Source organism: Erpetoichthys calabaricus, chromosome 1, assembly GCF_900747795.2.
Source record: "Erpetoichthys calabaricus chromosome 1, fErpCal1.3, whole genome shotgun sequence".
NCBI classification, from domain to species: domain Eukaryota; kingdom Metazoa; phylum Chordata; class Cladistia; order Polypteriformes; family Polypteridae; genus Erpetoichthys; species Erpetoichthys calabaricus.
Window position 1 is genome coordinate 176,623,961 of NC_041394.2, and position 27,795 is coordinate 176,651,755.

At 37.6% G+C, this 27,795-nt stretch overlaps 1 protein-coding gene across 1 annotated transcript in view; it reads right to left on the bottom strand.

The window, feature by feature from the left end:
* Positions 1–20,209, bottom strand: part of parvb (parvin, beta) — a 107,072-nt gene extending 86,863 nt beyond the window's left edge. The window contains exon 1 of the mRNA XM_028808985.2: positions 19,948–20,209. Coding sequence (XP_028664818.1) covers positions 19,948–20,065 — 118 coding nt within the window. The 5' untranslated portion in view covers positions 20,066–20,209. The remainder of the gene's footprint in view (positions 1–19,947) is intronic.
* Between the last annotated feature and the right edge of the window lie 7,586 nt (positions 20,210–27,795).

A 27,795-nucleotide genomic window follows, 5' to 3' on the forward strand; every position in this document is an offset into this window, starting at 1 on the left:
TTCTCCAGATTCCCTGATTCTTTTCACTATGTTATGCACTGTAGAGGGAGAAATGCCCAAATCTCTTCCTATCTGTCTTTGAGAAACGTTTTTCTTCATCATTTCAAAGATTTTTGCCCGCACTTGGTGGCAAACTGGCGATCCTCTGCCCATCTTTGCTCCTAAAGGAGTAGGCCTTTCCTCGATGCTGCTTTTGTACCAAATCATGATTGCAATCACCTGTTAACATCACCAGTTTCAAATCACATCATTATTTAGTTATTATACCTCATTACTACCCTTTAATTGCCCCCATCCCAACTTTTTTTGGAATGTGTTGCAAGCCTGAATGGCAAGAATGGATATTTATTTACAAATCAAATAATGTTGACAAAACAAAACATGAATTATTTTGTTTTGTTCTGTCTGCAATGAAATAAAATTTGAGGAGAATTTATAACTTGCTTTTTTCTTTTTTTATTCACATTTTCCACACTGTCCCAACTTTTTCTGATTTGGGGTTGTAGTACCAGGATCAATTGCATGTATCAGAAGAATTAACTTACTAAATAAGTATATTTCAGTACACAATATTTGTAATATTATTGCCAGGCATTGTAGTTAGTGGTGGGACTTAGGAATTCAAACCCTGAGGTTGTGGGTTCAGATCCCACTATTGACACTATGTGAGCATAAGCAAGTCACTTCACCAGCCGGTGCACCAATTGGAAAAACAAAAAAAAAAAATATAACCAATTGTATCTTAAATAAGTGGATAAAGGCATAATAAGTGGATAAAGACTTTGGATAAAGGCATTAGTCAAAACTAATAATATTATTATTAGGTCACTAATGTTGCTTAATCTTGAACATGCTATACACAAATATCCAGGAATAAAACATTCCTGCATTAGATTACTTGATGCTTTTCCCTGTGACTTGGCTTTTATTGATGGTCATTGCAAAACACAACTTTACAGGCAAGTGCATTCTTTGTAACTGAAATGGACAATCAGTAGGAATAATGTGAAATCGGAGTATATATTATTATCACTATTAGATGTTCACGATTTTTATTTGTTTATGTCATCCAGTCAAGAATTTCTTTCCATGTTTTTCTTCAGTTATACATAGTCCCCTTTTTGGTCCACAGATGCAAATGTATAAGTAAAAATTGGAAAGCTGCCAACAGCCTTGTAAATGTAGAAGATTTTGGAGGTTGGGGGTGGGGATCCCTTTTCAAAGTACGCAGACGTGACATTAAGTTTATTGGATTAACAGAAAATATGCAATATGTATAACAACAAAATTAGACAGGTGCATAAATTTGGACACCTCAACAGAGATATTACATCAATACTTAGTTGAGCCTCCTTTTGTAAATATAACAGCCTCTAGACGCATCCTATAGCCTTTAATGAGTGTCTGGATTCTGGATGGAGGAATTTTTGACTATTCTTCCATACAAAATCTCTCCAGTTCAGTTAAATTTGATGGCTGCCGAGCATGGACAGCCTGCTTCAAATCATCCCATAGATTTTCGATGATATTCAAGTCAGGGGACTGTGATGGCCATTCCAGAACATTGTATTTCCCCCTCTGCATGAATGCCTTTGTATTTTTCGAATTGTGTTTTGGATCAATGTCTTGTTGGAATATCGAACCCCTGCTTAACTTCAACTTTGTGACTGATGCTTGAAAATTATCGTGAAGAATTGGTTGATAATGGGTTGAATTCATTCAACCCTCGACTTTAACAAGGGCCCGAGTCCCTGAACTAGCCACACAGCCCCACAGCATGATGGAACCTCCACCAAATTGGACAGTAAGTAGCAGGAATGCGGTGTTCTTATTCCACCATTCTTATGACCAAATAACTCAATTTTTGTCTGATCAGTCCAAAGCACTTTGTTCCAAAATGAATCCGGCTTGTCTAAATGAGCATTTGCATACAACAAGCGACAGTTTGTGGCGTGAGTGCAGAAAGGACTTCTTTCTCATCACACTGCCATACAGATGTTCTTTTTGCAAATTGCGCTGAATTGTAGAATGATGTACAGATACACCATCTGCAGCAAGATGTTCTTGCAGGTCTTTGGAGGTGATCTGTGGGTTGTCTGTAACCATTCTCACAATCCTGCGCATATGCGGCTCCTGTATTTTTCTTGGCCTGCCAGACCTGGGTTTAACAGCAACCGTGCCTGTGGCCTTCCATTTCCTGATTACATTCCTTACAGTTGAAACTGAAAGTTTAAACCTCTGAGATAGCTTTTTGTAGCCTTCCCCTAAACCATGATACTGAACAATCTTTGTTTTCAGATCTTTTGAGAGTTGCTTTGAGGATCCCATATTGTCACACTTCAGAGGAGAGTCAAAGGGAAGCACAACTTGCAATTGACCACCTTAAATACCTTTTCTCATGATTGGACACACCTGTCTATGAAGTTCAAGCCTTAACCAGCTAATCCCACCAATTTGGTGTTGCAAGTAATCAGTATTGAGCAGTTACATGCATTCAAATCAGCAAAATTACAAGGGGACCCAAATTTTTGCACAGCTAGTTTTTCACATTTGATTTAATTGCATACAACTAAATACTGCTTCACTAAACATCTTTGTTCAGAAAACACCCGAGTAACTCAGATGTTCCTAGGAAATGAAAGACACCACTGTTATCTTTTTTGTTGAAAGTAGAGTAAATTATTATGCAGGCTGATCGGGTTCCCAAACTTTGTCATATGACTGTAAACTGAAGCCTTTGCTCATAGCTTGTCTTGGAACTAAGGACACCATTTCTACCTCTAGTTCTCGCTCTTCCCCTACTCACACAACCACAATGCCTGGCACCCTCTCTTGAGCTTTGCCACCTTTCTCCTTCCATTTCACACCTGGTTGTACATGCCTTTTTTTTCCTGTCCAGGACACTGTCCCTTCGTCTGTTGTCCTTCCATCCACCCTATTTGGTTAGTGCTATTGTTTGTGTGGCCCATCATTCACTTCTGCTGCATCCATTTGCATAAAGCCCCTTCTGAGTGCAAAACATGTATGCTAGGATAGCATATTATTAATAAATACTGACAAATAAAAAAAAAAAAACAACAAAGGTTGGCCAATTTTCTTTATTCTATAACATAACTCAAATCAGTCAAAGCATTTTTAAGATTCTACAGTATTTTGTTTTTCTTTTGTTGTCAAGGTTTTACTACTGAATATTAATATATTGAAATATATTTCCTTTGCAGATACCAACTGTCCTAGATGTACAATCCTGCCAAATGCCGGCTTTTTAGCTAAAAGAAAAATAATTGTTGATAAGTGAGAGAACTCTGCATTTTATTTACATATATAATGAAGTTTATGTATGTGTGTGTATATTATACACAATTTGTCAAGTTCCTGGCATTTGCTGCTGTGAGATTTATGTTTGCATAAATGTTTGGAGACATTAGCTGGTTAATACCACTTTTGAAGAGTGATATTTACTGAACAAATCAAATTAATTCAAAATTTCAAATTTCACAAACCACTGATGCGTTACATCTTACCTGTCTGTTTGGTCATCTGTGGACCACTTATGTTGAAAAATTTCATATCATTGGTGAATATGCAAACTCGTCTATCTTAAAAGAGAGAAATGTTCTGTTAGACTTCAGCTACAAAGTAGACTATGGTTTCAATTTATTATCCGTTTTTACTTGCCTGGCCCAATGCAGGAAGTCATACGCAGGAGAGATTGTGTACTCACGCAAGCAGCTCACACAACAGCGCCTTCTCCTGCTGCTTTAGCTAAGTTAACCATAGATGAAAAAAAGTCACTTGTCCGGAAATAAATGAAAAAGGGAAGGCAATCATATAAGCATATATTAGACTGAACTGGCTGAACTAATATTATCTGCAGACGATTACTGCAATGAACTGATGTTATCAACTTGCAGCTAAATACGGTTTGCATGAATTGAATACAGGGGAAAGGTGAAGCTGCCCTAACAGATATAAACATAGGATGGGTTTAGAAATTGAAACTGCAGTTGATCTGCGAGCAAAAGATCAGAACCTCTGGGCATGTAACAAGGACCACAGTGGCCACTAATAGCAAGGACAGGACAGAACAGGATTACAATTTGCGCTGTGCTAATTATTTTGTGGTATAAAACACAACAGACTGACCATGCATTGCGGTTATCTATACTTGAAGAACCACGTTTGCATTCATGTATCTTCAGAATGGAATTACAATCTTTAAGGTAATTATAACTTTTGGTATTTCTGTTATACATAAATTTAGCACTTTTCCAAGTTATTACCTATTTAGACAATTTTAATGAATTACTCTGTTTTAATTAATATTAATATTAATTATTACATTTTGTTCCAAAATGAATCTGACTTGTCCAAATTAAAAAATTAAAAAGTAGTTGGGTGTATTGGTACAAAAATAAGCCATATGAAGTTTTTAATGCTCAAAACTGTCCTTTAAATCAATAATGAAAAAATGGACTGTAAAAAGAAGTCAAAATGTGCAATGTGTGAACTAACAGTAATTAACCTGCCAGTAATAAAGTCACCTGAGTAAACAGCCAGAAATTAGAAAACCTGTACCTTTTGACATTTATTTAAACAGAGTCTCTTTAAACTTTTTAAGCTCTGGACTCTTTAATCTCATTTTAAACACTCTGTTGTGATATGTGGCCGGCCTTTCATCCCGGCCAATACCCCCAGGCCGACAGGTGGAGCCTTTCGTGCACCATGGAGGTGCCCCGAATGCCAGCAGGGAATACTGGACAATGTAATTTTTATTCTCAGCCCTGTTGGATACCTTGGGACCCGCTAGAGGATGCTGCAGGGAGGCACAGAGACTATTTGCCTTACGCCCAGGAAGTACGTCAGAGTCACGTGGACAAAGGGAACGATGTGCTTCCTGGGTGAAGAAAAGAAGGATTTTTTATCTGACCCAGAAGTGTTCCAGGTCACATGGACAGAGAAGGTGAAATGCTTCCGGGTCAAGGACTATAAAAAGGACAGTGAAACACCAGAGCGTTGAGCTGAGCTGGGTGGAAGGGTGGCAACGCATCTGGGAGTGGAGGATTGTGATTATTGTATTATTGATTTATGAGTAATGTGGAGTGGAGAGTGCTTTGTGCACTGTTTATTGTTCAAATAAATTATATTTTGACTTTTACCTGGTGTCTGGCATATTGCCCGAGGGTTCAAGAGGACGACAGTGTCCTCTATCTGTCACACTGTGTATACTTTTAATGACACATCAATTATAGATTGATTTTAAATTCTGTATTTTTACTGTCTTGAACCTTGTATCTTTTAGATCATTCCTTAGAATCTTAAAAAATAAATTCTTACAAATACATGTTGTAAATTTATTAGTCCTGGGGTAATTAGGATCCAAATGGACAAAAAGCTTGAGAAAGGCAAGCGCTTACTGATTATTCTTGTAATCATTGTTAATTTGAAGCAAAGTTAGGCATTTAAGTTTGGGGTGCATGCTGAGCAAAAAAGGCAGATCAGGCAGGTATGGAAGAGCATGAGAGCAAAAAGTAATGACAGCAGTGAAGGAGAAGAACCCCAATCTGAAGCACCTGTGTGCCCAGACTTTAAAAGGCTCATTTTCCATCACCTTTATTTTCTGCATATTTTTATTAGCACTCTTTCAGGTTTTTACCATAATTTTTTACTGGGTTCTTATTAATGCTGCTTTATAATAATATTTAATTTTATACGCCAATTACTGAGTACTACTCTATTGGGTATACTTTCAGAAATGTTATGCTTAAGAAAACTGAACAACAGTTATTTGCAGACCCTATACCAGTAACACACATCAACAAATTTCATTTTTTCATCACTTGAATTGGAATCTGCTGTCTATTAAAACTATTGAGCCACCACAAGCCTACTTAGGCTCCATTTTTACTCGTGTTGTAAAGTAACTTTAAACTTTTATTATCAGTTAACTTAGTTACTGAAAGCACATGAACGTTATACCATATGTAATAATAATAATAATTCATTACATTTATATAGCGCTTTTCTCAGTACTCAATGTACCTTATCTAACCTGTTTAGATTTGTAGATTTAAGGCTGGGACTTTTATGAAACAAACTTATCAATTTATTAATATTTCAGCATTCCTATAAAACAGCTTTTGTTCTGTTGTTTTCAAGTTACTTCACATAACTGATCAGACTTAGCTATTGTTTGTGCCTGTGTATTAATCCAGGATTAATCATTCATCTGGAGTTACTGAAAATGCAGAAATTAGTTGTAACTGAACACAGCATAGCACTTCCCCCCAGTTTTATGTGCTTCATGTGCTTGATTTAAAAAAGTCCAAAAAACATTTAGGAGTTACTGATTTTATTTTCAGGAATTCAGCATTTCCTTTCAGAAGGCCTACTAATTGCGTGTCTTTCAGAATACATGTATATACACTTCTACTGCATGCCACATGATTAGAGAGATTTACCTAATGAACGTCTGGCCAGTGTGAAAATTGAAACATTTACTTATTAAATTTTTATCTTTACATATATTTATTTAGCAGATGATTTTATCCAAAGCAACTTACAAAACATATTAACATACATAATTGAGTAAACATCATCCTTGATACTATTTGGACACAAATATAACAGGACAAGATTACAAAAATGAGCTCAGAACAATATGCAAGCTAGTTACACTTACTTGGTTATAAAAACCTAATAGCCAATATTAGTTATTCCGGAATGATGTGTAGACATGTGTATAAGAGGGTGGCAGCCCATCCAAAACTGGATCCTGTCTTTCAACCAAGGCATTGACTCCAAGCAATGCTGAGCTGTAAAGTGAAAACTAACGGTTGGACACACAACTGTCACCATGTTCATATGAAGCCTCTATTCTCTTACTGCAGCTGTGTATGGCGCTCTATGAAAAAAGCACATTATCTCAGTCACTTAACTCACAAAACTGACAGTTGATTGGTCGCAACATTGCAGTCTCACAACATACATGAATCATGTATTTTTATTTCTCAAATAATATTATAATGGCATAAACTTGGAACACAAAAAACCTTGTTTTCTTTGAAAGTGCAGTGGGATTTAACCAGTTAATTAATACATGCATGATTTTAATGTAATAAGAGATACCCACACAAAATTTAAGTCTGCCTAGAACATTGCACGCTTAGACAATACACTAAAAAGGAGATTTGAGAGTCCATGAACAAAGCAATTTTTTTTTATTCTTGCAATTACTATAGTCCTTTGGAATCACTATAGTCCTTTCCTTGTTTTTCTTTTCAGTCATTCCCAAGTCAGAAATGTCAACCTTACAGTATCTGTCAATAGTTCAAAGAAATTTACTTCACTTGTTGTGTAACCATGATCAAAAAGATCTCCAAGAAATCACCACAAATTCCCTATACTGTATATGCCCCATGATAAGAGCAAATGTGTTTTGAAACCATAGTCTGTTCTTCAGGGCCAGTTATATGATGCTAATGAAATATAAAGTATTTTTAACAGAAATAGTTATAGGACATAGTATAAGATATATAAGAAACTATTAAATGTTAAGTAATTTGTAACACAATAAGGTACTCCATTATTTTCTAACCACAAATTATTAATTTAAAGTACTAGGTATCACATAAAAATAGTGCTGAACTTAAACAACATACAATACCACCCTGGCCATTTTTTGCATATTTTGTGAATCTGTGCAGTTAATTCTCATTGCTGAACAAAATTTATCCACTCTTATAAAATGAGTAGCAATACTGAACAACTACACTTTATAAAATGTGGTTTAAACAATAGGAGTTGACCATCCAGGCAGGTGTTATAATGTAAAACTGATTTTAGGATATGAAAATAGTGGAAGGTTACAGTCATTTGTTATGCAATATTGTTCTGCTCTCTGTGGGAAGGTTTTACACTGCAGTGGAAAATAATTTGATTCCATTCACTTTTTGAAGATTTTTCAGCTAGTGTTATCAGTTATTCAAATAAAACCAACTGCTAGATAGAAGGGACCCCCAGTGAAATGTTGGCAAATTTTGCACACTTTTATATATATATATTTTTTTAAGAAAGATATATACCTTTCAGCTAACATCTCCAAATCATTACATTACTAGGGCTAGGTATTAGCATGGATATCCCAATTTGATTTTGATTCAAAATGTCCCGATTTAATTCAAGAGCAATTTTATCTTGATTGAATTGGCATGCACTGGTATATTTGAAGTGCTGACTTTTTTTTAGAGATTACTGAAAGTTTACTTTTTCATAGCACTGCACTTTATAAAACATCTTGCGAATAATATTATAAAATCATCAAATATTGCTACTTAAATAATAAATATGTTATTCAGTAGTCTATTTGCGGGTTATGAATCTCCACGTAGGCACCCTTCAACTAAACTGTTAGTCAAACTTATTCCCCTATTGGACATTTAAAATAATCTTGAATTAGTTGAAATTAATGATACAGCAGGAAGACTCATGTCTTTCTATAATTCCACAAGTTAAACATATATTCAGTTGCGTTAATCAGTCTAGAAAATGTGCCCTCACAGTTCCTTCCTCTGCCTAAAAGGAAGGATTTTAAAACAAGGATCAAGATCTGATGCATGTTGACAGCGGTGTTGGATAAATGTAACAAAACACAAAGAACCAGTCATCGTAACTAACAACACCACTAATATGATCCGTGTGGTACTGCTTATGGAGCTACTTCACACACATGCTCTCTTTGCAATGCATCCCACCACCCTGCCAAGCAAGCAGAGAATTGTTGGAATTTTCATAGCAGCATGCGATTCCAAACGTTTTCCACCATAGCAGTACAGCTTGCCACATACTTAAATAGTAGAAATGTTTATGGGATTTGCCAACACACAAACTTGTGATTGACATGGCCATGTGACGGAACAGCATGTTGGAAATGCTAGAAAGGTTTTTGGAACTACAGCCAGCCATTTCAGTAGCTCTGTGTGTAGGTAGCAAGGTCGGTCCTGATGTGACTGGCATGCAGTGCTCTGGTCTACAACATATCCTCCACAGGTGCCCTGGTATTATTAATATAGTGACGTGATTTTAATATAGGAATATTCTGTCCTGGATGTCCAGATGTCACAAGATGGGGCTATTATTTCCAATGACCTGAGAGATATGGCAATGCTTTGCTTAAGATCTTCATAAAGTCTAGATACAATAACTTCACTCATTTACTTTCTGGTTTGTATAGCATTACCGCAGTTTCAAACCCTATATCACTTGTCGAAAGCCCTAGTTTTCAACAACTGTGTAGGGTCTCATATCTTTACGGATTAAAAACTACTATAGATTGTTACTTTTTGGGCAAGAGGCAAATCAAATAGAAGCTTGGAGCTAAAACACTACTACCAGTGTAGATTGTTAATGCTCTACTCATTTGGATGTTGACTGAGATTAGGTTTCTGGTTGACATAGGGATAAATGATTTCCCAAATTTGTTATGTTACAACAATATTTAACTTCTGAGTTGCACAGCTTACACATGGCTTTGCTTTTAATCAGTTGATCTTTATCAACGCATTGTTTGGACCCATAGTAAATCCACACATCTAATTTAAGTGTTGAAGGTGCGGATTTCTGTTAAGGAGAACACACAATTTTATGTGAGGTAGTAAAGTGCTTTTTCTGTAAAAATTCCTTAAGAGGCGCATTAGCAACATCTAATGGATCAGATGGCAAAAACCAAAGATAAGTAAAAATCTACATATACCAATATAGCAGTATAGATATTCAAGAAATCGATGACTTCAAGAATTGATATTGAATCGTGAAAACAAAAAATGACAATCGGAAAAAATCTATATTTTTACTCAGGCCTATACATTACTATTACTACTACTACCACCACTACGACCAGCTGAATTGGGCTCTCAAACTCTGGAAGGCAGCCATTTCTCTCCATTCAATTTTTTAATTAAAAGCCAATTCTTGCTGTTAATTAAACACATTTCATAATATTATTGTTTTCATTCAGCACACCTGACATTTCAGAAACTATTGATTTTTCATTGTCTCTGAGCACCATCCAAATGTTTTATGAACCAGGAAAGAAGCATATTTCTCTCACCTTCGCTTTTCTCTTTATATATTTTATTGAAACAGATAATATATGATGGACAGTTAGGTGAAAATTGGATCAAGTTAGTTTGTCATTGATGGCTTAAATGTTATTTTTGGGCAAGCACTATTACTAGAAGTAAAATTGCCTTCAGATCATGTTGTCCTTCCCTATACCATAAGTGTTTAACATTGTGCTTCCTCTGTATCTGTATGGGTGAAATACTCCTGTGACAACACATTCCAGTGTTTATTCATTGGATCTAGCTCTTTCCAGTACACAATAAACTGTAACAATGTAGGTAAATCTCCTCTTATTGGTGTCAGGGTTTTGGCACTTTAGCCTTAAGCATGAAGAACATATGAGTACATATTGCCACCTGATAACCTGCTGAAATGCACCACACACATCCCATTATTTACAATATTTTTGCACAGCGTCTGAGGATGAAGTCGCATTCACCAAGGCAAGAGATTCCTGCAGATCCTAAGATGTTGTCTAGGGCTTTGGTCACTACATGGAACACTTTTATACCTTACCCTTCCCAACAATTTTCCAAGAGGGCCATCTGTTAATTTTTTTAGGGTTTCACCTGCTATTATGCCAATTCTAGATTAATTTAGGTGGAAAACAAAAAAGGGAAGCCTGGGATTTTGAGGACCCATGCCTATGTACGGACTGTAAATTGAGACTCATTAAGAGGAGTCCCATTGAGCACAGAGGTATATGTATGGTATGTGCTTTTCAAAATTTCATAGTTTATTCCAAAGAAAGCAATGCTTACCCATGCTGAATCTCTTTTCTGAAAGAATATGGACTAAACAACTAACTTTCAGAGTGAAGGAAAATGTAATTATTGAAGATTAAATGGATTAACTTCCCTATTCGTTGAATGAAACCAATTAATACAATAATGGCCATAGGGAGTCAGGGCCTAATGCTATGAGAGTTTTTGGAGCTCAGACAAGTGACATTTCATCTTCCCATTTCAGTGCTTTCTTAGGAGTTTCCAGTCAAATTTGTAGAAGAAATACAAGTTCATTATTTATATGTTAATTGGTCTACAAATGAAATCAATTAAAGATACACATAGTGTTTTTGTGAAAATAAAGAGCAAACAAAGCACATCAAAGATGATTATATCACTTCAAATGAAATTGAATCAAAAAAAACTTTGGGGTGGGTGACTGTGCCAGGAGCTGCTTTTCACCCATTACATTCTGTGTAGTTTTATTTTACAGAACTTATGGCGTGAGATTCAAACTAATAAGAACACATTTTATTTATATGGTGCCTTTCCCATGCTCAAAGTGCTTCACAGAAATTCAGAAAGAATAACTGGGCATATACAACTTGGAATACAAATAATATAAGGGACAGTGTTGTGGTGCCTACTGCTCAAGAATGAAACACAAAGAGTTCTACTATACAGTATTTTGTACACAGGACAATAAATAACTAAACTGATCACACTACTTTTTTTTTTTTAATCAAAACCTTAGATTTTTGAAAAGCCAAGGTCACCTGCTTGTTGATACTCAGTTCACAGTTTAAATCAACACTCAGCATTACATACTTTCCACGGCATGCCATATGCATGGTAAAAAATAGTGGAGAAATGAACAGGACAGATTATGCAATAGAGCTAAACCATAGTCAAACAGACTTAAGCACCCCAGTCCAATTATCGAATTTTATAGAGCATGCAGAGTCACTTTTGTTGAAGATGTGATAATAAGATTATAGCAGAGGACATTTTTGAGTGAGTAAAATACAGGGCGAGTCAAAATTATGTTAACACTAATGGATGTTTTTTACCTTGACCACCGGGTAGGTCATGGTGGACCATTACCATGGCCTTCACATTCCCGATTTGACACCCTGTGATTTATGGTTATGGGGTACGGTGAAAGAGCACGTGTACAGCAGGAAAGTTTGTGATATCAATGACCTGAAGGACAGAATACAGACTGTGGTATCATCTGTTCCCCATAAAATGTGTGTCCGGGCTTTAAATGATACTGTTGCTCATTGGTTTTTGTGAGTTGAACATGATGGCGATTAGGTTGAGACATTCAGGTAAATCATCTTGCACATATGAAGTATGTTTTGTGAATAAATTGTTTCCACCATCCAAATGTTAACATAATTTTGACTCATCCTGTATCTTTCACTGTTTGATCTCGGTAGACATTAACTCAAGACATTAACTCACGAATTTCTACAGTAACTAACACCAACATGTCTTTTTAAATTTGTCTAGGATCTTGTTCGTCACATGTAGTGAAATACTGTGAGTGATTTTAAGTGGGACATTTTTTTCAGTGATTATTGTCTAACAGTCTATAGAACAGAGACAGCAATTCACCCCTGGGCAGCAACATTTAATAAAGTCAATTATTACAGTGGCAAGATGAAATGGATATGTTAGAGAAAACCATGCCACAGGAATGAAAGTTTTCCATAAAGGAAGATGAGTAGCGAGGTTAAGTGCAGAGCCCGTCTCCTTTTAAAATAGCTGTATCTTACAAAAATATATTTTTTTGTTTGTTACCCTTCCTAAAAGATGGAGATGTATTATTTTACAATGTGTGTGCAATCTCATGTCACAGGAGCAATACATGATGAGACCCTTAGTTTAAAAAAAAAAAAAAGAACATTCTGTAAATTTCAGGCTTTTGCTTTTATGTTTGGGCCTATGCCCCATGACTTCCATTTTAAAACATAACAGGCAAGATATTTTTTTTAAATTTATGAAAAATGCTTCACTTTAGAGCATAGTTTAACATGGCAAATTTATATTCACCTTGATTGTGAAGAAGTAACTTTGACTTATAAAATACTACTCTCATCCTTTTAATAACCAGTACCTCTATATTTGTCTCCAGTATATTAATGTGCCATACAATTGATCTGGTCCTGGGTCCAGGGTTAACTCCAGTCTTGCCTTCAGTGACTTGGATAAGCAGGGTCAGAAAATGTATGAGTAGGCAGATAATTGGGTTACCCTCTGCTTGAGCCAACAAAAAAAGTTTCTTTAATTCTAACAGACTGGATAATACAAAAGCTATCCAATCAAATTAGGGATATGCTAACTTACAAATGCCTATAATCAATTTTTCCAGTATCATATCTGTTGGTTCTGATATTGTTATTTTTTCTGCAAACTAAAGCAAGTTTCTATAATAAACTAACAATTCAAATTAGATCAGACTAGTTAGATTTTCTTTTCTTAAACATGTATTACTTTTGTCATTTAGTTTAATTTCAGAAAAAAAATAAAGACAACTTTACTCCTACATTATTCATAGTGTGGTGTTCAACTAAAAACTGAGTCGTGTATCTATAATATAGAAGCAATTAATTTTTCTTTCACTGTCTGAAAAGAATGGAAGGATTGATTTTTCTTTTCCTCTTTTTCCTTGTCAAGGGTCACCATAATGAAGGTAGATCTCTCCCTATCTCGTTTCCACTGCATTCTCTTTCCAATCATCTCCTTATTACACTTAAACTCCAGCATATTCTTCTCTAACACATCCTTCCACCTACTTTTTGGTCTCCCTGTCCAACTTTCTCCTGACAACTCAATCTCTCCTTACCTCACCATTTTCCTCTTGTCTCCATATATACCCAGGCCACTACAGTCTTCTCTCCATCTTTCACCTTTAAGCTTCCACAAATGTACCCATTTATTACTCAACCCATTTCAGTCACCCTACTCATCCATCATTGTATTTTCACCTCTTGAACTACTCTTTCAGGCTTCCTTTTAGTTGTTCCAAGTGTCTGCACTACAGTATATAACTTTGCTGGTCTCACTATCATCTTGTATACTTTTCATTTTGTCTCTATTTCTACGAACCATTGCTTCAAAGTAGCAAAAGTACTGAAATAATGTATTCATTTACTTAAATAACAGTTCAACCAATAAAATAACTGTGGCCAAATGAATCCACTCTTTTCCTCTTTAGCTTTGAGGTGAGCATGATATTTGTCTGGGTTGTACCTTTTAAGATGCCCCTGGAAAGACTTGATAGATTACTGTATTTTTATATTATAAAACTGTCCAAGTCAAAGAGCCTATCCATTAGGAAAGTAGTCAGAAACAAACAAAAAAAAAAAAAACAATCTTCTCAGGAAGTGAAAGAATCCCCCATTCAAAGCCTGGGAAGGCAGAATATCACAGAACTTCCAGACAAGCAGAAGAGCAAAGCAATGTTGAAACAATTTTCAGATGGTCTGGCAGACAGACTAAAAGCCAGAATAGATCAAAGCCAGCTCAACAAGAAGTACAAAGGGTGGTGTCATTAGTACATTCTGTACCACAGGGTGATGTGGCCTCTGAAGTAGCATGAGATCTCCCTATCAACAGCAAACAGAATGTATGGGAAAGCTAACTTGTTCATCTGGAAATGGCTAGGGTGGCCGTGATGTTTGCCTTAAATGGGACTCTTTGGGAGAAATGCCTTGCAGCTACCATTGTGATCCAACAGACTGGGGTACAAGTGAGAAAACACAAGGCTGGTCATGGAGCGGAATGAGTCTAATGACCAGCTCATCGGGAGTGAACATGCTCAACTACATACTGGCCATAAGTGAAAGGTTCAAGTGGTGTTGCTGCAGCCTTCAACATGAGGAAGCCATAGGCAGGACACAAACAGGACATTCAGGACGGGGATGGGAAGAGGCTCCACTGCTCTGGTTCTGGACTAGTAAAATGGAGGAGGAGGATCTGATTGTGGCACTGGTGACAAAAATGGAGGAGGAATAGTGCAAGGTCAAGGCAGTGTCACAAGGTTCCCAAGGGAGCTAAACAACAAGGGAATCCATTGCTAACAGGCCAATTAGTTGGTCTGATCTGTGGAGAAGCCTACAAGCTTAGTTCAGCTTTCTAACAAGATCCACCTATGAGACCCTATCATGTCCTTGCAACTTACAATAGTGGTTTGGTACTGAAAACAGCTGCTCCCTCTACAATACCCCAAATGCCTCCAACACATCCTCACAGGTTGTAAGCCTGTGCTATAAAAGAGACATTACAGTTGGCAACATGACCAAGTCCTGAGGAATACAGCCAGAAATCAGTAGCCATGAAGCAAATATAGGTGTGCCATTGTCATCAGGACAGCACATCCAGTTCATTAGGCAGTGATGAGAGAATTGAAGGCACTACAGTACTCCGAGATACTGAAGTAATGCCTTCAGTTCTCTCCCCACTGCCTAATGAACTGGAGGCATTACTTCAATATCTCTGAGTACTAGTGCCTTCAATTCTCTCATCACTGCCCAATGAACTGGATGTGCTGTCCTGATGACAATGGCACACCTATATTTGCTTTATGGCTACTGATTTCCTTCACTTCTGCATTTATACTTCATGCTTAGAACGCTCAGGCACATGCATCATGGCTGCCATGGGTTCCCAGTATTCACTTGACACGTCCTCCAAGTATGTGCTCAGAAATTAACGTGACATGTGTGCAAGTTGCAATACCAACCAAAAATCGGGTGGGGGGTTGCAGTGTGTTCATGTTGGAATGTGACGTTACAGTCTATCTACTATCAACATGTGACAACAAGCCACTTTGCGGATCCTACAGGATCAACGTGCATTTTTCAATATTTGATGAATGGTTCGATGTTGTGAAGCAAAATGATGACATACAAATGTATTCAATTATCTATCTATTCAATTATCTAATCTATTTTAAAGGTCTCACGTACCATCTCCTGTGCTGTCTTTTTTTTCACCTTCACAACAGCATCAGAATGGACAGAAGCCAAATAAAATTAAGGACACGATGAAAAAAGGGTCTATATTGTGATTAAAGTGGAAATTTTGACTTTAACCATGAAATTTCCACTTTAATCCTACAGTTTATTTTGTCATTAAAGTAGACCATCGTAAACATCATCTTCAAACCGACCCATTTGTTAACTACATGCTTCGGAGGCTTCCTCCTGCATGGACAGCTGTGGCAGGTAGCAATTGCCACAAAGAACACATTACATTTATGATATTCCAGCACATTCAGAATCCTTAGATTTATACTTGATATCACTTTCATGATGAAATGTGTTAAAGTATATGTTACGTTTCACAGATAAATCTTTAACATAATTTAAATAATAAATATCTTCTTATATAATACACTACTGTGGCTGTCCGTTTGTCTGTCTAGGATTTTAAATCACTTGTAGCTCACAAACCGTTTGATCTATTGACCTGAGATCTGGTACACATATACTACATGATGTCTACTGTCTGCTTTTGGGGCAATAATTGACCTCCAAGTTTATTCCTCTTTTTATTTTTAATTTTATTTTAGAATCAATTCCCAGCAGCAGCCAACAGGGTGGCGCATGCATACGGGCGCCGTTCTCATCCCTACCACCTTCGCCGTCACTTCCCCTACATCTTCATATCTTAAGTCTTCAATTTCCCTCAAGAATGATTTAAGTGCCAGCTTAAGTGAAAAATTAAGGAAAACATAAGTAATTGCAACACAAACACTGACTTAATCAGTTTTAATCCAAAAAGATGCCAATGAAAGAAGAGAAGAAGCAGGCTGCTAGGGTGGAGAAAAGAAGAGCTGCTCAGGAAGATGCAAGCACATCAACCTCTGAGCAAACGAATGCTACATGTACAGAAAACAAGTATGAAAACTAGGAATATTGAAGTCAAGTGTATTCACTGCACGCTATCATGCAGTGCGCTGTTACTGGTAGTTAATAATTACACATGCGGTGGCGGTGCGGTGGGAGAGCGTTAGCATGTCCCTGGTGTTCCCTGCATGGAGTTTGCATGTTTTCCTGGTGGTTTTCCACAGTGTGTTCCAGTTTCCTTCCAAGGACATGCAGGATAGGGGGTTTGGTGATGCTAAAATGATGCTACTGTAAGTGTGTGCTTGTATGTACCTTGCGATGGATGAGCTGATGCCTCATCCAGGGATTGTTTTTGCCTTGTGCCTGATACTTGCTGGAATGGGCACGTCCCTGGATTGATTGATGTAATCATTAAACATCCATCCTTTTTAGAGATACTGGGGAAAGGTGTCCCGAATTTAATTAATGTTTCAAGTAATTCACAACATAGCGATACCATTGTTTTCTCATCGTGATGATATCTCGTACTGACTTCCAGTGGAATTCTCCAGATTTACTCAATGTAAGTGTGCAAGTATAAACAGTACACAGCTTGCGTGGCAGTAGCATCCGCAGATGCACACGTCATGTGAGGTATAAACCAGCCCTAACATGTGTCACTAAAACAGTGTCATCTCCAGACAGAGGAGCCAGCTTCAGCGACAGACTGCTGTCACTGTCCTGCCTCCACTGACAGACTGAGGAGATCGTTCCTCCCCCACACTATGCAACTCTTCAACTCCACCCGGGGGAGGTAAACGTTAACATTATACAAAGTTATTGTCTGTTTTACCTGCATTTTTATCACTCTTTAATTTAATATTGTTTCTTTATCAGTAACAGTATGCTGCTGCTGGAGTATGTGAATTTCCCCTTGGGAATTAATAAAGTATCTATCTAGAATGTGAATTTCCCATTGGATTAATAAAGTATCTATCTATCTATCTATCTAACATGGCTCCTTATACCTTGCAAGGAGTGGAAGATGACAGTCAATCTCAGATGACAAGTCCAGATCCCACAAGAGATCTTCACATCATATCTGCAGCCAGACACAGTGGTATAGTTGACTATTACCAAAATGGTACTCCTTGTTGAACTTGATATACCATGGTAGAAGGCAGTAGAAGCTGCCCAAATATTTCAAGCTGGCTGCCGAATGCAGGGAGGCCAGTTGAAGATCCATCACTTGCCCTGTTGTGGTAGAATGCCGTAGATTTATCTGCATGTGCCTTCAGCTCAAAATCATGGGAAGTTATTGGAATTAAGCGACAACAGAGCAGGAAAACAACTGGTGAAGGAAGCAGAGAAGGGTGGTTTTTGGTTATGGCTCAGGAGGAAAGACAAGAGCCAATGGTGCGAACATCAGACACAAAGATCAGCGGCAGGGGTTGGCAGGGAGACATCTGTGCCACTGTTTCACCACCAGCAGATGTACCAGGGTAAGGAGCGAAACATTGATGAATGATGGCTCCTGGCTGTTGAGTATGTATCTGGCCAAAGTGCACAGTTGAAGGGTGCGCCAGGCAGAGATGCCAAGCAGGTGTTAACAGCTACAGTTACTTTAACTGATATTATTTTCACCAGAATTCTTGGTAAAAAATGAAAGCATGGGTACAGTTTAATCCAGCACCTTCCATTCGTTGAGCACTGTTCTGTCACATTATCATATTGGTCAAGCATATCAGAAATAATCATGACTTCGGACCCATATTGACACTTTAACACCGTAATCAGTGAATACTGACATTGCTTCGGATCTACTGTGGGTCAAACTGTGGGTCTTTGAACAAATCCCACTTATGGAGTTGCAGATCACACAGTTTCTGTGAAAGGTCACTGCAAAAGACTACCCCCACCTCACCCTTGTTTATCTCAGATATGGCTTGTGCTCCAGACTACTTACTACAAAATTTATGATGATGGAGAATACATTTTTCAAGTGATGATTTCATTATAATCAACCATAAAGTGGCAAAAGACAGCTTTAAGATTTTAAAATCGGTTTTCTTGGCCAATGATGTAAATCTGACCACAGCTCCTGTTGTTTCACACATTCATAAAAGTAAAAATAGACACTTAGTCACATCATTAGGCTTACTTATTTTCGGTCACCCCAGGACTTTGGGGAAATGAAACTTGACACTTCCAACTGTTTGCACACGTTTGTTTTGTACTTGTATCTAAAGCCCCCGGAGGCGGATTCCAGCAGTCCGACAAGCCAACTCCCCCTCTGAAGAGCCTTATTTGGAAAGTGTTCGAAATGACCAGCTGCTATCCATTCCAGACGATCTTTGGCCAATCTATGGTTTTGGTGACAAAATAAACATTGGCCAGACTAGGCGACCCCCTGTTTACTCTACATAACGAAACCATGACACTCCTCCCTTGTCTCCGCTGAGGCAGCCACGTAAGTCATTAAGAATATCTCCCGACATAACACAGTTAATGCGCCGGACATTATCTGCGCATATATTGCAATACTTACGGCTACTGCCTGGATGAACAGCGGCGATAGGGAGTGAACACTGCACAGCGCTAACAGGCAGAGAGGAGCAGTACACGCGTGCCGATGCGGCGCGCAGCAAACAAACCCACGTGAGTGAGAAGAAAGAAAACAAAGGCAATCACTGCGCGACCGCACACGACGACTCTGGGAAGCAACGGCGAGCGCGATGCCGCTCGAATCCAATGACAACCGTGGCGGTCCCACGTACACGTGCAAAAGCAGTGCGGACTCGGCTCCGCCCCGCACTCAAAAAACAGAATCCACGTCTCTGTGCGGGCCACACCTGCACGTCACCAGCCACTTTGTTCCCTGCCCGCTTGACATCAATGCTCATTTCCCCGCCACGCCATCCATCCATATATTTTGTTCCGGTTCAGAACGTAAAACACACCGATATGTCGCAGTCCATTTTATCGACGTTCGCATGACAGCACCGAAGGAGTTAAAACAAATTTGAGTGACGAGCGCCAGGTGAATGTACCTGGCGAATCCAAGCCCTTTAAAACCGTTAAGTCTAGAATAGGAGTGTTTATTATAAAAGCAATGTGTAATCAATCGCTCGTTTCGCCCTATCTTATGCCAGTATTCAAATGCCGCAGTTACTTTAATCAACATCACCGCCCGTCTCTTCTAACCGCACTCCCAGGACTAGGCGGCTACTCGCAGTTTGGATTATATAGACGCCCGCACTCACCTTCCTTGGCCCTTTTCTTCCTGACCAACGTGCCCCCGAGTTTTCCCAAGAAAGATTCTTCCTTCTTCATCTTGTTTGACTGCAGTGTGGGCGATCTAACCGGAGTGATGCTGGACATATCCTCTCGGCACTCACACAAGCCGGCAGTCCAAAGGAAAAAAAAAAAAGTCGTTCAGTGGCTGCGGAGATTTTTAAAGAGCCAGCGCCACGCCCTCAGAGCGCCACCCCAGCCAGGAGGTCACCGGGAGGCGAAGAGTGGCCAGGCACCTTCGAGAATGAAAACGCACAGCTGAATGGGGGACTTTAGCAAACAATAGCGAACAAGTCGATGGCAGAGGACGTGTTGAATACAAGTTGTCTCAAACATGAACAACATTTAGTCTGTATGGGTAAAAGGAGGCTGCCGTTTTCAGTCGATGAAAGGGGCTGCTCACTCCAGGCAAGCAGTAAAGTCAGATTAAATAAAGTCTGAGAATGAGTGGACTATTTTGGGATGATAAAGATCACGACTACTCCTCCAACACAAGAATTCAAACATACATAAATACTTAAGGAGCTGAGTGTGCCTCTAATTTTAATCAGACTGCTTGATACAAATGTGGTCGGACTTCTGTACCTATGAACCATGCACCATCAAATTAATGATGATGCATTGAACAATAATTGCTCTTTGTTTTTCTAAGAAATGTTCCCGATCAAGTGCTGTTTAACCCCTTTCCTGTTATCATTGTTCATCGCTAGTCGCACGACATTTGGGTAGTTTTGCCACCCGTGGGTGACGTTTATATTGTCTTTGTATTTTATGCTACTTTGATATTTCATTTTATTTCTTTATTTTAATTTTTTGCACTTTGTTACTTTTGTCTCTAATGGGAACTTTAAAAATACATTTTTACTTATTTATATCGGCTACCATTGCTACTTCTTCAATAATTAGCCAAGAGGTCAGGGATTTCTCAGTGCAGTTTTCCTCCCATCATGCCAGATGTGCAGGAAGTCATTAACAGACCCGCCAGGCAGTACATCTAGTTTTTGTATGGTATGGATTTACATCCAAAAGAAAAAAAATTTTTTCCAACATAATAAGTCGATTTGCAGCAGTGTCCAGTTCTGCTAACATAACCAGAGCACTTTACTACACTCACATTGTAATAAGGTCATTTACAATGAAAGAAGCTGAATTTTGTTAACCATAAGCAGTTACATTAAAGTACAAGTCATCCAAGATGTGACTGATAAACATTGTGTGTCCTCCCAATTGCTCAGCTGGAGCGACCACTTCAATCTGCCTCCTCCGAGAGTTGGCCAAACTCCTCCGGGTCTCTCCTACCAGCTGCCTGCCATTCCTCAAGTGAGTCTGCTGTCGGTCACTCACATGCCCGCACCGGCTCCCCAGTTCTCCAGCCTTCTTCTCCCTTAACCTCCCATTCTCTCTCTTTCCTCTTCTCTCCTCTGTTTCCTCTTTCCTTCTCTCTCCTAGCCGCCTTGCGCTTCTATTTATTACAGGGACGTGGATCAGGTGTGGCAATTAGCAACTCCCTGCATTAATTACGGATGCGGACGACTCCTCACCTGTGCACTTAAGCGAGGAACGTCCTCATCACGCATCACGCGGGAACCACTCGGCCACACATACCATGCCCCCTCTCTAAGCTGTGAGTGCGGAGATTATTTATTTAAAAAGTGGCCTTTTTGATGTGAGCTGTGGACCCGTTACACCAGAGGCATCCACTCAGATGATGGTGCCTTACACCTTTCCCGAACCCCCAGATTGCAGAGAAGGTGTTAAAATACCACGTATAATCTTGTACTTTCAGTTGCGGAGCAGAGCCGATGCTCTTGAATGCAGGTGGCAGGAGCTCAACATGTCAGGATGGAGCTGCTGTATCATCCAATGAAGTTGTGCAACATTGTGACAGAGTATTTATTAGGTTGATAAGCATGTCCTATATACAGTATGGATGTTTCAGGGCAGCATTCAAATAAATTTTATTTACACAAGGTGATGATGATTTATAAATAGTACATTGCATAGAAAATGTGTGTATACCAGGTTGTATAAGTGCATTGTTTTTTTTTTTTGCTGTACACATTTTCCTGTTTATTGCTGTGCGTATATTTTCAGTCTATATCCATGCAAAGGCACCGGGAAAGCTGAATATGGGCTGTACAAATGGAAAGTGTTTAAAGAAAAAAGAAAGTTTGTCTTGTTGTTTTAAACTGATGCCACCTCTAAATGTGTGTTGTGTAACAAGAAGAGCACTGGGCAACTTTGAAAGGTGCTGTTCACTGATGTTCAGGGCGTAAAACAGATTAATCATGTAATGATGATCCCCTAAGAATCTCAGTCTGTTAATAAGTGATGGCATATTGTGACTGAGCACGACAATCGTGCACAGCAACTGATCCAGCGCCACACACACTTAAACCAGATTACGGAGTGAATATGTGGTCTGATGTCAGTTATGGTGAGCTGTGGGATTTCCCTGCACTTATTGTAAATAATAAATTAAAATCCTTGATGTTAAAGTGTTCTGATCAACAAAACCTTAACTTGAAATGCCTTGTGGACCACCCAGCATATGATCACATTTCAGCTTACTTGTCAGATGTTTGCAGTTTGGTGACAAAAATCACCTGTTACATCGCACAGTAGTGAGAAACCCTCTTTGAAAATAAAATCTTTTTCTACACTTTACATTTCTGAGTAGAATGTCATTGTTAACAAATCACTTATAGTTTGAAAGTTTGTTTGACAATAAAAACTGTACCTCATGAAGTTACTCAGTTCACAATATCTCTAAGGAAAACACAAAATGTATCGGTAGCTTGACAAAAATGTCCAGTCTGAAAATTCCTTAGAAAGTAAACCTGCAGATGTGTTTATTTTTAATTTTTTTATTTTTATTTATCCATTTTTCAAATTTTTATAGTGTATCTTAACAGTTGACAGTTTGTGATATTGTGAAAATAACCAGGTGCCAGAATAATGTTTTTAAATATTTGTTCTTCTCTCTTTTCTCCTCTGTCTCTTTATCTCTCTTTCAAACTAGATAAATGATGATTCAGACTCTCTTTGTTTTTAATGTTTGACATGGTGCACTGTGCTCTGATGGCTATCAAGTATACAGTAAGTCTAAGATTAGACATTGCATATGCTCTCTCTATATCACTCATAATGTCAAATGCTGTTTCTGTGGTTTTGCTGCTTTTCATACACCTATTACACACTCTTTCAGTACTTCCTCTCCTTATGTAGTGCCTATTCAAGTTCAGTCGACTAAGCTTTGACATTATATACAGTGGTTCAGTGGTTTTCCCTCAGAACACTTAAGTGTAACCCGGTCAATGGTTTAAGCCCAGGGGTGTCTTCTCTCCTAAGCCAACCCATGGGTACAAATGTAGTATAGGTGCCACTTCTGTGGGTGCCCTAAAGCTCAAGCATCCCCAGTAATTCAACATAAAAATACTGCACAGCCTACACTGTTAAAAATAAAGGTGTCAAAGTGGTTCTTCTGAGCGATACCAAAGGGGAACCATTTTTAGTTCCCAAAAGATCCATCCTCATGAAGGTTCCAGGAAGAACCTTTATTTATTTAGATCCATAACAGGCTCCACACAATAAATAATAAAATAAAAATTATAATTCTTTACATTTATATAGAACTTTCCTCAATACTCAAAGCACTTTACATACTGGGTGAGGAGCCACTTCAACCACCACTAATGTGCAGTATCCACCTGGATGATGCAACGGCAGCCAATTTTGCGCCAGTACACTCACCATACATGAGCTATTAGGTGATGAAGAGGTAAGAGGCAGATATCCTGTTAGAGACAGGGCATTGTTAGAGAGACAGAATGATCAGGCCTACTGTTTATGAAGAATGCCAGGGATTTTTTATGAGTTCAGAGTCAGGACCTTAGTTGTACGTCTAATCCGAAGGATGGCGACATTTTTACAGCACAGTGTCCCCATCATGGCATTGGGATCAAAGTTCAGACCACAGGGTAAGCACCCTCTGTTGTCCTCACCAACACCTCTTCCAGCAGCAACCCAAGATTTTCCTCATTGGTTTCCCATCTAAATACTGGCTGGGCCCAAACATACTTAGCTTCAGGTGGATTATCTGTTCTGAAGTGTATGTGGAATGGCTAACCATTAACAGATGGCAAGAGATTTGTGAAGTACCAATGGCTCATGATTTTAAAAGCACTCTCACTGCATTCAATAGTACAAGCTAAGTCCAGGTTTTCTTAATCTGTTAGTGTCCTGCTGGGTAGTCTACCATATATTTAAACTTTCATTTTTTTATACATATTGGGACGTTTACAAAACACAAAGAACCAACTTCATATGCAAATAACTATTCCCAGAATGAAATGCTTCTTTGTCAAGCAATGGCTCTATGAGGAACCACACAACCCAGTAAAGAACCATATAGCACCTTTCAAGAATCATTAGTTTTAAGAGTATACATATATTTAGCATGTTCTATTGTAATGTGAGTTTTAGAAATGCCTTTTTGCTTTCCATTTGAACAAATCTTCCATTTCATCTCATGGAACCAACCACCAATGTCTGCCCTTTCGTGTTATGCATTGTTAACCTGTTGGCTTTCTTTAGCTGTAACACTTAGATTGTGATGTTTAATAACTAATGAAGGGCATTTCAATCCACTTAACTAATTCATTTGATTTTTCTGAGTAATCAAATTATGTATATGCAGTACCGTACAAAAGATAATATAGTAAACAGAGGGGACACAAGCAAGGCACAGAGAAAAAAGCATAATTAAAATAGGAAAATGAGTCAACTTTGTAGTTCTTTGTAGTCTGCATTGATGCACTCAGTCTCATCATGTTGAACAAATGTCTTGACTGATAACAACACGCTGTGGCTTTAAGAAATTTTGTGTAGTTTGCAAGCCATACAAGTCCTGGGTTTCATTCAATTCAAAAATCAAAGGTGAAGGAACAAGAATCGTGTGACTCGTTCACAGGTTTGGCACAGTATACAACATTAAAGAATCAGCCATAATTGAATTGAATTACTTTATTGTCATTGTATGGTACAATGATATTCAATACGCAACTCCTCCATAAACTAATTTTCCTATAAAATAATATAAAAAACAATAAAAAATACAATATGAAAGCATAAGTACAATATACTTGTACATATAGTGCTAGATAGATAGTGATGTGCCACCTATTGGAATGAAGAATACAATGCATTCTGTTACTAAAAATGTTTTTGATGTGCTATCATTTTAAATGACAGTTATAGCAACCGGACAGACACACAGACAGACATACAGATGCTTATCCTTTTATTAAGGTGGATTATGTTTACCATATATACTCACGCTTAAGTTCTCCCACGGATAAGTCGGGGCTTGATTTTGCCGTATAATTTCCGGTATTTTATAACGTTGGTTGTATAAGTCGAATGTGGACAACTCATGCTATTGGTCCAAGAGTTTATGATATGCTAACGCCCACATGAGATAGTAATAATATTTTTTCTATATGTTATGCCAACGTGACCACACTGTAATATCCAAACTATTACAAAGCAACATTTGCACTGTTTTGTATGTCTCACACCCTCATACATCTTTATCGTAAGAACATCCCTTTTCTACGATGCAGCATTCGATCAGAAGAAAATATAAAGCTGGTTTTAAATTAAGTCATTGAAGTGCCGAAAGAAATTGGTAACTGCGCTGCTGCTACAAAATTCAATGTGTCTCAGAAACTGGTGCGAGATTGGAGGAACCAAGAAGATGTAAAAAAGTCAGGGTCTGATTTTATGATTGATTTTTCAGGTTTCAAGGCTTGACATATATACAAGTACTAGCAAAATACACGCGCTTCACAGCGGAGAAGTAGTGTGTTAAAGAGGTTATGTAAACATATATATACATATACATATATACATATATATACATATCTACATATACACATATCTACATATACATATATATACATACATATACACATCCACATATACATATATATACATATGTACATATATATATACACATAAATATATACATATCTACATATATATACACATATATATACATATGCACATATATATATATATAAATATAGACATACATATATACATACATACATGCATTCACATATATATATATATATATATATATCTACATATACATATCTACATATATATATACATATACATATCTACATATATATATACATATACATATCTACATATATATATACATATACATATCTACATATATATATACATATACATATCTACATATATATATATATATATATATATATATACTAGCAAAATACCCGCGCTTCGCAGCGGAGAAGTAGTGTGTTAAAGAGGTTATGAAAAAGTAAAGGAAACATTTTAAAAATAACGTAACATGATTGTCAATGTAATTGTGTTGTCATTGTTATGAGTGTTGCTGTCATATATATATATATATATATACATACATATACACATATATTATATATATATATATATATATTTATATATTATATATATATATATATACACATATATTATATATATATATATATATATACACATATATTATATATATATGTTATGAGTGTTGCTGTCTTTTATATATATAATATGCACACACACACACATAAACATATATATACATATATATATACATATCTACATATACACATATGTACATATACATACGTATATACACATCCACATAAACATATATATACATATACAAATTTACATATCTACATATATATATATATAGACATAGATATATACATACATACATTCACATAAATTGCGCGTCCCGTTTTGAATCAATACTGGACGGGATTTATCCCGTATTTTTTTTATCATTTTTTTTTTTTAAAGCAGCGTCTCATGCAAATCATCCCACACGCATTTTATGAAGATGCCTCCTTTCCTACTTTTGATTGGGTAATACTTGATGTCATCGTTAGTTTGATTGGTGTTTTTAACTGTCCAGTGAGGAGGGCGTGTCTTTTAAGTACAGTCTGCAAAGTGTTGGCACTGAGATGTGGCGTCAGTGCCATAGTTGAAGCCCCTAACGTTGCGGTCAGCAAGTCGGCTAACATCCGCCATGTGCCGTCTTTCAGTTGCGAGAAGCAGATCATAGAATGGTTAAAACTGTTGCCCCTAACGTTGCGCCACGGCGTGTGGTTCGTTTATACTCGTGTCTTCTCATTAAACTTTTATCTCGCGAATATGTTATTGCAATCCGCAGCGGGAGCGTTTCTATAAAACTTAATTTAAACTTACGTTTTACACCATGCTTTGTTTCCCTTATGAACATGCTTGTATGCTTAACTCGCTCCGTTCTCAATTGTTTAATTAATTTTTTGCTCTTCGCTGTTTGCGGCTGTTCCTCCATTTCCCCTACTTCGTTCTTTTATCTCGCGAATATGTTATTGCAATCCTTAACGGGAGCGTTTCAATAAACTGATTGAAAATAGTTTTGCATTTACCTTTTTAGTAAAAGGCGAGCTTTTAAGCTGAGAAATCACCCCGTAAATGCACACGTTTAATTGCACATGTGTTAATATGTATGGTTACACAGTATTAAAAGACAGTGAACAACGTCAGTTACCTTTGTTCCCGCGTTTGATAAAAGGTGAGCTTTTAAGCCTGAGAAATCACCCCGTAATGCACACGTTTAATTGCACATGTGTTAATATGTATGCTTACACAGTATTAAAAGACAGTCAAAAATTAACGTCATTTACCTTCGTAAATATGTTCCAGTTATGACCATTACGCTTTGAATTTCGAAATGAAACCTACCTAACTTTTGTAAGTAAGCTGTAAGGAAT